Genomic DNA, 13,677 nt, shown 5'->3' with positions numbered 1-13,677 from the left:
TTGGAGGGGTTAACATTAAGTTTGTATCTATTGTGTGCTCATGTATTGCTGAGGTTGAAGCTGAAGTAGTCATTGACAGGTGGCAGATTGACCTCGTGGCAGATAATTTTATGAACTTCATTTAGATCGTTTCGAAGGCGACGTAGTTCTAAGCTGTCTAAGTCCAAGATTTCAAGCCCGGTGGCATAAAATATTCTGTTGCCAGCGGAGGAGTAGAAGACTCTTCTTGTGAAATATTTTTGGACTCTCTCAATTGTATTAATGTCCGATATGCAGCGCGGGTTCCAGACAGGCGAGCTGTATTCGAGAATTGGTCCAGCAAATGTTTTGTATACTCTAGTTGGCAGTGTAATATTGCCAGAGAAAAAGCTACGTAAGGTTAGATTGACAACTCTTAGTGCTTTGGCACTGAGATCCTGAGATATGAGTAGTCCAAGGTCCTTGACAGAATGAGGGTCATCTACAAGGTCATGTCCTCCAAGCTTGAAGTTTGAAGTTTCTTTTTTGCCTGCAACTGCATTTGTTGGTTGAGATTTGAAGTTGCAACTTGTTTGACCATTCTGATACATAGTCAACATCTTTTTGAACGGTAGCGGCATTTTCTGTGGTTTTAATTAGTTTGACATTTATTTATTTTATTCATTCAATTTTTTAATGCCGCCTTTCTCCTTAGACTCAGGGCGGCTTACAACCTGTTAGCAATAGAACTTTTTAACAGAGCCAACATCCACAATCCGGGTCCTCATTTGACCCATCTCGGAAGGATGGAAGGCTGAGTCAACCTTGAGTCGGCGATGAGATTTGAACCGCTGACCTGCCAGATCTAGCAATCAGTTTTAGTGGCTTGCAGTGCTGCGCTCTACCCACTGCGCCACCTCGGCTCATTTTGACATTGTTGGCGAAGAGAACACAGTTGCGTATGATGTGATCACAAAGTTGTTATTCTTGTTGTTGATTGAACACTGCTAGACTCGTCTCTTCTGTAATCCAACAATGGTCTCTTACAATCTGCCTCTTTCTCTCTCTCCCTCCCCCCAGATAACACAATCCCACAACGTCTGTAAGCATTTGTGTGTGTGTAGAAGATGAACAGCATTGCACATCTGCTGTTTTTGACCTGCAATATGTGGCTCCAAGTCCACAGCTGTTGACGGGAGACGAAGAAGATCTACTTCTTCAATTGCTTTCAAGGAATGCCAAGGCTGCTGCAGTCGTTGGCTTAAAATAATGCGTTTCCCAGGGCTGGGAACACTTCCCCAGCTGTTTGTCCTATTCATTCCCGTCCCGCCGTGTTGCATCTCGAGCCAAGTCCCCGATCAACTGAGCTCCTGCGCAGAGGGTTGCCAAAGAGAAATTCACAGGGGTGTCGGATTAGAAGTGCACAATGGCAGTTGGGCTACGAGCGATGGGACAGTGTTTCCCAATTTCTGAAACTTTTAAGATGTGCGGACTTCAACTCCCAGAATTCCCCCAGCTCACGTGGGGAATTCTGGGAAATGAAGTCAGAATAACACGCTGGAAGGGACTTTGTAGGTCTTCTAGTCCCGTGGTGGCAAACCTATGGCACGCGGGCCACAGGTGGCACACTGAGTCATATCAGAGGCACGCAAGACTTTGCCATGTTTCAGCTCCAATGCACATGCGCGTGCTGGCCAGCTGATTTTCGGCCTTGGGAAAGTCTTTTTCATCTTCCGGATTATTATTATTATTATTATTATTATTATTGTTGTTGTTGTTGTTATTATTATCGTTGTTTTTGTTGTTGTTATATTATTATTATTGTTGTTGTTTTTTGTTGTTATATTATTATTATTATTATTATTATTATTATTAGTAGTAGTAGTAGTAGTAGTAGTAGTAGTAGTAATTAGATTTGTATGCCACCCTTCTCCAAAGAAGCAATTTTTCCCGTAGGAATCAATGTAAAAGCAAATAATGTGTGTGATTGGGGAAACCACAGAGAGGGTGGAGGCCCTGTTTCCTCCCAGGAGATTCCTAGAGAGGCCCCATGGAGGCTTCTCCCTACCTTTTCTGACCCTGTTTCCTCCCAGGAGATTCCTAGAGAGGCCCCACGGAGGCTTCTCCCCGCCTTTTCTGGCCCCGTTTCCTCCCACGAGATTCCTAGAAGTTTCCGTGGGGAAGGGGTGTGGACACACCCCTTTTGGTGCACGAACCAAAAAAGGTTCGCCTACACTGTTCTAGTCCATCCCTCTGCTCAAACAGGTACAATCTGGTAGATACTTGAAGGTCAAGTTCTCCTTGACTAAAGTCTAACACTTCAGCCAGGTCATCATATGGATGCTCCAGCAGCTTCAGAACTCATTGAGGTCCCTGCCCCAAATAAATAAGTAAATGTGCCTTTGAGTCACTGTTGACTCCTGACAACTGCCTGGACTAACAGCCTGCCAAGACTGCTTGATCTCAAAAACCCAAGGATAGTCAGACCTGGTTAAAGCTTGGATGGGTGACCACCAGATAGCCTCAGAGTGTTAAGACTCGACATAGGAGATCTTGTAGGAAGGATGGCCACAGTTCAACCACCTCTGTACTCTTGCCAGGACAACATATGAGGTGTTCATGAGGTTGACAGTGGTTTAGGTCAACTTGAGGTTGTATGTTGTTAGTCTACATCACGTAGTGGTTTCTACTGAGAGTGGATCTGGAGTTTTCAGTTAACAACAACAACAACATCAGAGTCGGACAGGAGGTCTTCTAGTCCAACCACTTGCTTGGGCAGGAGACCTTACACTACTTCAGACAGATGGCTATCTAACATCTTGTTAAAACCTTCCAGTATTGGAGCATCCACAACTTCTGGAGGCAAATTGGTCCATGGATTAATTATTCCAACTGTCAGGAAATTTCTCCTTAGTTGCTTCTCTCCTTGTTTAGTTTCCTCCCATTGCTTCTTGTCCTACCCTCAGGTGCTTTGGAGAATAGCTTGACTCCCTCCTCTTTGTGGCAACCCCTGAGATATTGGAACACTGCTATCATGTCTCCCCTGGTCCTTATTTTCATTGAACTAGACATACTCATTTCCCGAAATCGTTCTTCATATGTTTGAGCCTCCAGTCCCCTAATCCTCTTGGTTGCTCTTCTCTGCACTTTTTCTAATGTCCCTTTGACCTCGCGGTGACCAAAACTGAATGCAGGATTCCAAGTGTGTTCTGTCTTTAGTCCGGAGGGAAGACTATTGGAGTGAGATGGGAATGTTAGTCCAAACTGGGGAGAATTGTAGCTACACCTGGGCAGAAATAATAGAGAGAGACTCTCTTTTTTTGGTGATGATTGACTGTCAGCCTATCCTTAGACCCATCTCCCCTAACGCCGACTGCCTTTCCTTGATGTCACACCTGCGGTTCGTCTCTTTCTAACTCCCTTTCTGCCTTCTGCCTTGTCTCCTACAGAACGTGGCTGGGAACTGCCGATACTTTGAGACGAAGTTGTGGAATAATTTGACAGTCAAGGAATTGCTTTTGTCAACCGAGGACGGGAGAATTCGCACAGGCCCCAAACTTCTGCGAAGGCAGAAATCATTTGGAAGGGGGGGGGGGGGGGAGAGAAGAACAAAAGACCTGTACAAAACTGAGGGGGGGAGAGGGACTTGTCAACAGCAGGACTCTTGGGCTCTGTTGCAAAGGGACTTGGCACCTTCAACAGGAATGGCTTTGTCTCTGTGTTAAAAAAAAAAAGACTGGTATGATATCAGAAACAAATGATATCTTTTTCACCCTGAAAGGCATTTAATGTGATCGGTCAGGTCATAAAATTCCTGGCCTGAATGCTCTTTGTTTTATTTCTGCTGCTTTTTGCTTTGGGAACGGAGGGAGGGAGGGAGGAGGAGGAAGGAAGACAAATGAATTTTTCAAGATAATGTAATGAGCAAACAGTAAACGCTTAATACGAGGGTCGCCCAGAAAGCAATGCACCACTTTTTTTTTTCTCAGCCTACAGTAATGGTACGAATGCGAAACTTTAGATATACGTTATTTGACTTATCAGGAGTGTGTGTAATAAATTTTGCACTTCTTCAGACAGATAGCGTAACTGCAGCAGTGTTTCGAAATGGTGTCTGTAAGCGATGTACGTTACAAGCAGCGTGTCGTCATTGGATTTCTCACTGCAGTTTAAATTTAGTTTGAATCTATTACGTGCTCGTGTGTTGTTGCGGTTGAAAGTGAAGTAGTCATTAACAAGAAGGACATTTTGGTATATGGTTTTATGAACTATCGTTAGATCAGTTCGGAGGCGACATAGTTGTAAATTTCCTAATTTCAGTATTTCAAGTCTGGTGGGGAATTATTATTATTATTATTATTATTATTATTATTATTATTATTATTATTATATCTGTATGCCGCCCCTCTCCGAAGACTCGGCGCGCCTCACAACAGTAATAAAAACAATATAGCAGTGGAACAAATCTAATATTAAAAAACATATAAAACCCTATCATTATTTAAAAAACCAACCAGCACATTCATTCCAAACATAAAACAAAGTATAAAAAAGCCTGGGGGAAAGGTGTCTCAACTCCCCCATGCCTGGCGGTATAAGTGAGTCTTTAGTTTACGAAAGACAGGGAGGGTGGGGGCAATTCTAATCTCCTGGGGGAGTTGGTTCCAAAGGGCCGGGGCCACCACAGAGAAGGCTCTTCCCCTGGGGCCCGCCAAACAACATTGTTTAGTCGATGGGACCTGGAGAAGGCCAACTCTGTGGGACCTTATCGGTCGCTGGGATTCGACAGGAATTTTGTTGCGGGAGGAGGAGTGAAGGACTCTTCTTGTGAAATATTTCTGGACACTCTCAATTGTATTAATGTCTGATACACAATGAGGGTTCCATGCAGGTGAGCTGTATTCTAGGATTGGTCTGGCAAATGTTTTGAAAGCTCTGGTTAGCAATTCGATGTTACCAGAGAAGAAGCTACGGAAGATTAGATTGACAGATTCAATGACAGCCCGTTAGCACAGATTCGTGCCATTCCTTGCTTTCTTTTTAAATGTTTGACATTTTGGGTGATTTTTTTTAATAGGTTTTTAAACTGATTTTATAATGTCTTTTATTGTTTTGATTGGGAGTCCTCCAGAGTCAATTGAAAAGGTGGGCAGCTGTTACCAAGGTTTTAAGTAAACAAATGTACCTGCTTTGTAGCCTCACCTGTCCTCTGAAATGAAATTTGGATGGTCTCCACTCTGTTTATGACAACTCCTCTACTCCGCCCAGCCCTTCATTGTGCTTGCCATCTTTTTATCTTTTATGCTCTATTGATTTTAGGGTGATTTCTTCCTTGCGGATCACCCAGAGTGGTTGAGATTCAGGTGGCATACCAAATATAATAAGTTATTATTTAATTATCCATCCCTCCATCCACCCACACACCCATCTGGCTGCCACTGCTTTTAAATCCAGTTTTTCTCCCCCTGGATGGCTCGAGTGATTCATAAAGAAAGGTGAAATCCTTTAGTACACGCTATGTGGGTGTACATCAAAGAGGAGCATGGGGTGGTATACCTTCTTTTAAAAGGTGGCACTTGCCCCAAATCTTGCCAAAGGCAAATCTTCTGCGCCCCTTTCCTTTTCTTTCGGCCAAAGAATTTGAAAGAATACAATAAATTTTGTAAATAAAAATGGTGACAGTTTATAGAGATTACTAGGTGCAAATAGTAATATGTATACAACAATTGACACCCACCCACCTCCCGAAATGGTAATAATTATCAAAATTTATGCATGTTCCAAAATGGACAACTTACACTGGAACTAAGGGGCCAAAAGGACTATTATGAGACGTGGGAACAGTGGCACAAATAGATTTCCACAACAATGGTGGAAGGTCTTAAGTATAAAACGTATCAGGAAAGACTTAATGAACTCAATCTGTATAGTCTGGAGGACCGAAGGAAAAGGGGGGACATGATCGAAACATTTAAATATGTTAAAGGGTTAAATAAGGTCCAGGAGGGAAGTGTTTTTAATAGGAAAGTGAACACAAGAACAAGGGGACACAATCTGAAGTTAGTTTGGGGAAAGATCAAAGGCAACATGAGAAAATATTATTTTACTGAAAGAGTAGTAGATCCTTGGAACAAACTTCCAGCAGACGTGGTTGGTAAATCCACAGGAACTGAATTTAAACATGCCTGGGATAAACATAGATCCATTGTAAGATAAAATACAGGAAATAGTATAAGGGCAGACTAGATGGACCATGAGGTCTTTTTCTGCTGTCAGTCTTCTATGTTTCTATGTTTCTAATTTAATCTGACCAGGTGTAGTAACATAATTGTGCTGGACTCCGCTAGCACTCAGAGCCACGGGGGCGAGAACACGTCACCGTTCCACCATAGCAACCCACCTCTGGATGTTCTCCAGCGAGCAATTCTTCAGAAAGAGGAGCTGGATATATAAAGTGACCAGGTTTTTTACAATAAAAAGGAGGACGAAAAAATTTAAGAAAAAAGTACGACGTAAATGATTGAAACATTTGTGCCATTATGAATAAATAAAATTAATAATTATAACTTAAACTTTAATAACAAAAGCGATAAAACTTTACTAAATCTATATTCAAATTGTTTTACACCTGCGCTGAAAACAGGGCTGTATAAAATTGAATTAATGAATTAATAAAACGCGAATTGTACTTACCTGACTATAATTTTCACTGAGAAAGAAATCATTTTGTATTCCCGTTAGAAGTAAACACAAAGTATAATATAGAGGCAATGGTGGGAGACAAGGGAGAGACATGTGAAGTTCTCCTGCGCCCTGCGCGAGCGTTTCATAACCGCATCTTTCCGAACTGTACCGCCTACCAGTGGCAAAGAACTGGTGGGGTCATAAGGCTGAAAAAGTGGTCAAAATGAGCAAGCAAAACTACTGTGGGACTTCCGACTTAAAATTGACCGGATTTGAAACATAACACAGCAGGCATCATGATTGTGGAGAAAAAGAAAGTGTGGATCATCGATATCGCAATCCCAGGGGACAGCAGAATTGAGGAGCAGCAGCTAGAGAAATTGGCGAAATGCGAAGATCTAAAAATCGAGCTGCAACGACTCTGGCATAAGCCAGTGAAAGTGGTCCCAGTGGTACTTGGCACGCTGGGCGCAATGCCAAAGGATCTCAGTGGACATTTGAAAACCATCGGAATTGACAAAATCTCCATCTGTCAATTGCAAAAGGCCGCTTTACTGGGATCGGCAAACATAATTCGCCGCTACATCATGCAGTCCTAGGTGCTTGGGAAGCGCCCAACTGGGGATGAAATATGAAATCTGTTGTGGTTAGCTCTGGCCCTGCTCCTGTGGATGTGGGGGAGACATCCACATGCTGCAGGCCTGTTTTGCCCCCGGTGGAATCTGCTGATGAAGGCTCCTCTGACCAAGAAGACATGAGTGACAGGGAGGAGGAGAGTGGGGCAGACAGCTCAGAAGGAGATCAATTCTCTAGCTCCTCCTTGGATTCAGAACAAGAGTTAATGATACAGCCACGCATGCGGAGAGCGATGCATAGGCAGCAACAACTGAGAGATTATTATCAAAGAAAATGAGGCCACCTGTGGTTGGGTGGGGCTATGGTCATTAGTGAGGCTGCTATAAAGAGCAGCCTGTGGGTTTGGCCACTGTGGAGGATTATCTGATCGTTGTGTTTCGTGACCGCTTTACTGACTTTGACCTTTTGTGTGCTGATTTCCCCCCGCTTTGAAACTAAACCAGAGCAAAGTGTGTTTCACTTTGTGAAAGAAGAAGGCCTGTGAATTGCCTCCCAGCTGCAAGCTAAGTATCACAGAACTGATCAGGGACTTGTACAAATCACCAGTTTGTTTGGAGACGAGGGCTCTTTGCTATACCAAAAGAGGGCTTAGGTTAAGTGAATTTTCTTTATAAAGAACATTGTTTTGAATTTTCAAACGTGTGTGTGTCTGAAATTTGTACCTGTGAATTTTTGGGAGGATTCTACCAGACAGCCTGACAGAACAAAATCCAGCATAGTGATCTCGTTTGCTGTGTTGCATTGATATAATAATAATAATAATAATAATAATAATAATAATAATAATAATAATAATAATAACAACAACAACAACAAGAACAACAACAACAGCATTCTGTTGTTCTTACCTCGTGGTCAAGAGTCTTCTGCTGGTTCTCGGGCGGCTCCTCCTGAATCTTCTGGGTCTGTTGTAGGGTCTGCTTTAACGAGGCCGGCCTCATGAGGGGAAGGAGTTCGCAAAGCTGTTGCAGCTGTGGAGAAAAGAGGTGCTTATAGATGCAACCACAAGCACACCACCAACCACACAAGGTTCATGGAGACTAGAACTCTTCAAATATCCAGTGGCGGGCAGTCCCAAACTCTCATTTGATCACCTCTCTGCCGCTTAAAAAGAGGAAACAAATGCTTCCGAGAAACTCTATTTTTTGGGAGAGCTGCTTTGGGATCTAGGCTTCCAACCAACCAATGTGAACTGGACCTCAATGTGTAGCCATTTGCCTACAGATTCGAAGTCGAACGCTGAATTAGATAATGCACTCTGTGATCCCCACAATGGGAAGCCATCTCATTTAGCTGTCCCAACTCCTGCCCTTTAATAAAACCTGTCAGCTGGAAGCCTTCATATCCTTGTATTTCACAGCACCGTTCATATCCATGTAGTTCATGGTACTGTGACGGAGTGAGTGTAGCTTGCAGAGATTAAATAACGTTGTGACTTTTCATGAAGCTTGTTAGTCGGAAATGATCCTGTTAGACCAGGGCTCCCCAAACTTGGCAACTTTAAGACTTGTGGACTTCAACTCCCAGAATTCTCCAGCTGCTGGAGAATTCTGGGAGTTGAAGTCCACAAGTCTTAAAGTTGCCGACTTTGAAGACCGCTGTACTAGGCCTTTTGGGATTTTTGGCCAACTTCGAGTAAACCTGCACACCTATAGTGTCTATGGTAAACAGAAACATGGAAGACTGATGACAGAAAAAGACCTCATAGTCCATCTAGTCTGCCCTTTTCTATCCCAGGCGTGATTTTATACACTTCGATCAAGTCACCTCTTCAACACCGTCTTTCTAGGCTGAAGAGACCAAGGTGCTGCAACCTGGTTTCATCTCCATTTCCTCGATCATTCTTGTTTGTTTGTTTGTTTGTTTGTTTGTTTGTTTATTTATTGATTGATTGATTGGATTTGTATGCCGCCCCTCTCTGGAGACTCGGAGCGGCTAACAGCAACAATAAAACAGTGTACAATAGTAATCTAATACTAAAAACGATTAAAAACCCATTAATATAAAAAACCAGACATACATACAAACATACCATGAGTAGAATTGTAAAGGCCCAGGGGGAAAGAGGATCTCAATTCCCCCATGCCTGACGGCAGAGGTGGGTTTTAAGTAGCTTACGAAAGGCAAGGAGGGTGGGGGCAATTCTAATCTCTGGGGGGAGTTGGTTCCAGAGGGCCGGGGCCGCCACAGAGAAGGCTCTTCCTTTGGGTCCCGCCAAGCGACATTGTTTAGTTGACGGGACCCGGAGAAGATCCACTCTGTGGGACCTAACTGGTTGCTGGGATTTATGGAGCAGAAGGCGGTCCCTGAGATAATCTGGTCCGGTGCCATGAAGGGCTTTATAGGTCATAACCAACACTTTGAATTGTGATCGGAAACTGATCGGCAACCAATGCAGACTGCGGAGTGTTGGTGTAACATGGGCATATTTGGGAAAGCCCATGACTGCTCTCGCAGCTGCATTCTGCATGATCTGAAGTTTCCGAACATTTTTCAAAGGTAGCCCCATGTAGAGAGCATTACAATAGTCGAGCCTCGAGGTGATGAGGGCATGAGTGACTGTGAGCAGTGAGTCCCGGTCCAAATAGGGTCGCAACTGGTGCACAAGGCGAACCTGAGCGAACGCCCCCCTCGCCACAGCTGAAATATGTTTCTCTAATGTGAGCTGTGGATCGAGGAGGACGCCCAAGTTGCGAACCTTTTTTGCACCCTACTTGCATAGGGATTATTTTTTATACTATTTATGCCATTTGTACTTTTTTTCATGGATTGCATCAGTGAGGTTAACTCCAATTTCATTGTATACTGGAGAATTCTGGGAGTTGAAGTCCAAATATCTTCAAGTTGCCAAGTTTGGGAAACACTGGTATACACGATGCACAATGACAACAAAGGCCCATTTTTTTTGCATTCCTCAAACACCTTAAAATGGTCTGAAGAAGAAAGAAAAAGCAGAGTCTTAATCTTCCAAGAAGGAAAAACAATTGTTTCCAACCATGTCTGCTCAAGTTGTGGCTTGCAAGGTAGTCTCACCCCTTGGCTCACTTCTTGCTACGTCTCCCCTGTTGTTTGCATTTACACAAAGCCCTGTGACTCAGGTGACCTGTCTTGACAGCCGGGCTCTCCTGCCTTGTTGTCAAACAGAGTTCAGCAACTTTGGGCAGAAAATGCTGAGCTTTCACGCTCCCGGAGAAGACGAAAAGGTTGCAGCTTGCAAGACGCACAAACGCAACGACTCAGCGGTGAAATCTACCTACCTTTCCTATTAGATACATAGAAAAATTGAAGATTGACGGCAAAGAAAGACCTCGTGGTCCATCTAGTCTGCCCTTAGACTAAGGTACTGAGTCGCTTTGAGAAGGGTGCCATAGAAATATAATTAATCTCCGAGACCGCCTTCTGCCGCACGAATCCCAGCGACCGATTAGGTCCCACAGAGTGGGCCTCCTCCGGGTCCCGTCAACTAAACAATGTCAGTTGGCGGGCCCCAGGGGGAGAGCCTTCTCTGTGGCGGCACCGACTCTCTGGAACCAACTCCCCCCGGAGATCAGAACTGCCCCTACTCTTCCTGCCTTCCGTAAACTCCTCAAAACCCACCTTTGCCGTCAGGCATGGGGAAACTAAACATCTCCCCTTGGGCACGTTGAATTTATACATGGTATGCTTGTGTGTGTGTATGTTAGTATAGGGTTTTTTTTAATTTTTGAAATATTTTAATTAATTGGATTATGTATTGGATTGTTTTTTCACTTGTTGTGAGCCGCCCCGAGTCTTCGGAGAGGGGCGGCATACAAATCCAAATAATAAATAAATATAAATAAATAAATAAATGATAAATGTATACTAGAGAAGGAAAGACAATAAAAAAACTATTGTTGTGGTTAGCTCTGGCCCAGCTCCTGCCCCAAGGAATGCGGAGGTGGAGGTGGGGGAGACATCCACATGCTGCAGGCCTGTTTTGCTCCCAGTGGAATCTGCCGACAAAGTCTCCTCTGACCAAGGAAGCTGGCTGGGGAGTTCGGGGAGTTGAAGTCCAGATATCTTCAAGTTGCCAAGGTTGGGAAATACTGGACTAGAAGACCTCCAAGGTCCCTTCCAACTCTGTTATTCTATTCTATATTCAGAAACAAATCTATACAATTGAATATACAAATGAATATACAAATAGAATAGAATAGAATAGAATTTTTATTGGCCAAGTGTGATTGGACACACAAGGAATTTGTCTTGGTGCATATGCTCTCAGTGTACATAAAATAAAATATACATTTGTCAAGAATCATGTGGTACAACAATGATTGTCATAGGGGTCAAATAAGCAACGAAGAAGCAATATTAATAAAAATCTTAGGATATAAGCAACAAGTTACAGTCATACAGTCAACATGGGAGGAAATGGGTGAAAGGAATGATGAGAAAAACTAGTAGAATAGAAGTGCAGATTTAGTAGAAATGGCAGTGTTGAAGGAATTATTTGTTTAGTAGAGTGATGGCGTTCGGAAAAAAACCTGTTCTTGTGTCAAGTTGTCTTGGTGTGCAGGGCTCTGTAGCGACGTTTTGAGGGTAGGAGTTGAAACAATTTGTGTCCAGGATGTGAGGGGTCAGTAAATATTTCCCCCGCCCTGATTGTAACTTGCTGTGTCTATCCTTATGATTTATATTAATAGTTTCCTAGTTTGATTTGACTGCTTATTTGTACCCGATGACTATCATTAAGTGTTGCACCTTATGATTCTTGATGAACGCATCTTTCTATGTACACTAAGGGAATATGCACCAAAGACCAGTTCCTTGTGTGTCCAGCCACACGTGGCCAGGAAAGAATTCTAATCTAATCTAAACTTGTCACTAGCATGGGAGGCCAAAACCGTTGGTGACGACTGGAGAAGTGGTGCCGCTGGCTGTGCGGAAGACCCTTTGATGCCTTCCAAAGAGAGAAGGAAAAAAAACGTCCCTACCACTATTCGCCATTCACATTAAACCACAGACACACACACACCCCTCCAAACTCACATGGCACCCAGAAGCTGCCTGAGAGGAAAGCATGTGGCGTGTGGTTTTGCTACTAGAGAAAGAGCTCGGGGTCGCTGGAGGGATGAACCAGCCAAGCTGGAGCCAGTCCCGGGATTCCCCTTCCGCGAGTCTTCTGTGGAGGAAACTGGGAAGCTGTGATTCCCCCTAACACCCTAGTGCAGGGATGGCGAACCTATGGCCCGGATGCCACAGGTGGCACGCGGAGCCATATCTGCTGGCACGCGAGCCGTTGCCCTAGCTCAGCTCCAGTTTGGTTTTTATAATAAGGTTTTTTTTAGTTATTTTACTATTGGATTGGAACATGCTGTTTTTATCATTGTTGTTAGCTGCACCGAGTCTATGGAGAGGGGCGGCATACAAATCCGATAGATAGATAGATAGATAGATAGATAGATAGATAGATAGATAGATAGATAGATAGATAGATAGATAGATAGATAAAAAATAAAGTGCATGTGTGTGCTGGTCAGCAGATTTTTGGCTTGCACAGATGCTCTGGGAGGGTATTTTTGGCTTAAAGAGAGCCTCTGGAGGGGATTGGGGATGGTGTTTTTATCCTCTTCCGGCTCCAGGGAAGCCTTTGGAGCCTAGGGAGGGCAAAACAGGAGCCTACTGGGCCCACCAGAAGTTGGGAAATAGGCTGTTTCTGGCCTCCAAAGGGCCCCCAGGAGGCGAGGAAGCTGTTTTAGAGAGGGCTGTAAAGCACTCTAAAGCGGTATATAAGTCTAAGTGCTATTGCTATTGCTTCTTCCTTCGTCGGTAAATTGAGGACCTGTCCTAGATTGTTGGAGGCAAGAGGCTGACTCTGTAAACCGCTTAGAGAGGGCTGCAAAGCACTGTGAAACGGTATATAAGTCTAAGTGCTATTGCTATTAAATTTTGCAGTGTTCACGTAAGCCCTGGTACACCTCCCAAAGCTCTTCCACGAGATGTCAGTTGGGGGTGCATCTACTAACGCAACTCTCGTAGGAGCAAATTCTCAAAACACCGTCTACTTTCCGCTCTGCTTTTCCCCTGAAAGTGGGGCGGAAAGAACCCCAAAGTGAAACAGAGCAGCTTTTTCAAAAAAAGGGGCAGCCTACATTACAGCTCAACGGCCTTGAGAGTGGGAGGCTTGGCGGCTTGCTCCCTACAAGGGCCTGGCACAAAGTCAGCACCCCCCCTTCCCCAGTTCCTTAAGGCATGGTGCGGCCAATCGGGCGACTGCTTGCTTGCTTAAAAAAAAAGCAAAAACTGGACGGATGGATGGGACGTCCCAGTTTTCTGCCCGCTTAGCTTTTCCAGCCTAAAAAGGAAGGGAGCCAGCTTCAGCCCCCAAGGGAGGGGTGGTGGTGAAGGGGGGGGGGGATCAGCAAAGGCCACTCT

At 44.1% G+C, this 13,677-nt stretch overlaps 1 protein-coding gene across 1 annotated transcript in view; it reads right to left on the bottom strand.

Moving 5' to 3' along the window:
* FAM178B (family with sequence similarity 178 member B) overlaps positions 1-13,677 on the bottom strand; it is a 216,159-nt gene that overhangs the window by 66,133 nt on the left and 136,349 nt on the right. The window contains 1 exon segment of the mRNA XM_070765954.1: positions 8,127-8,249. Within this exon segment, the coding sequence (XP_070622055.1) occupies positions 8,127-8,249 (123 nt within the window).

Source organism: Erythrolamprus reginae, chromosome 12 (genome assembly GCF_031021105.1).
Source record: "Erythrolamprus reginae isolate rEryReg1 chromosome 12, rEryReg1.hap1, whole genome shotgun sequence".
Lineage (NCBI taxonomy): Eukaryota > Metazoa > Chordata > Lepidosauria > Squamata > Dipsadidae > Erythrolamprus > Erythrolamprus reginae.
This window is presented reverse-complemented; position numbering and strand designations above follow the sequence as displayed.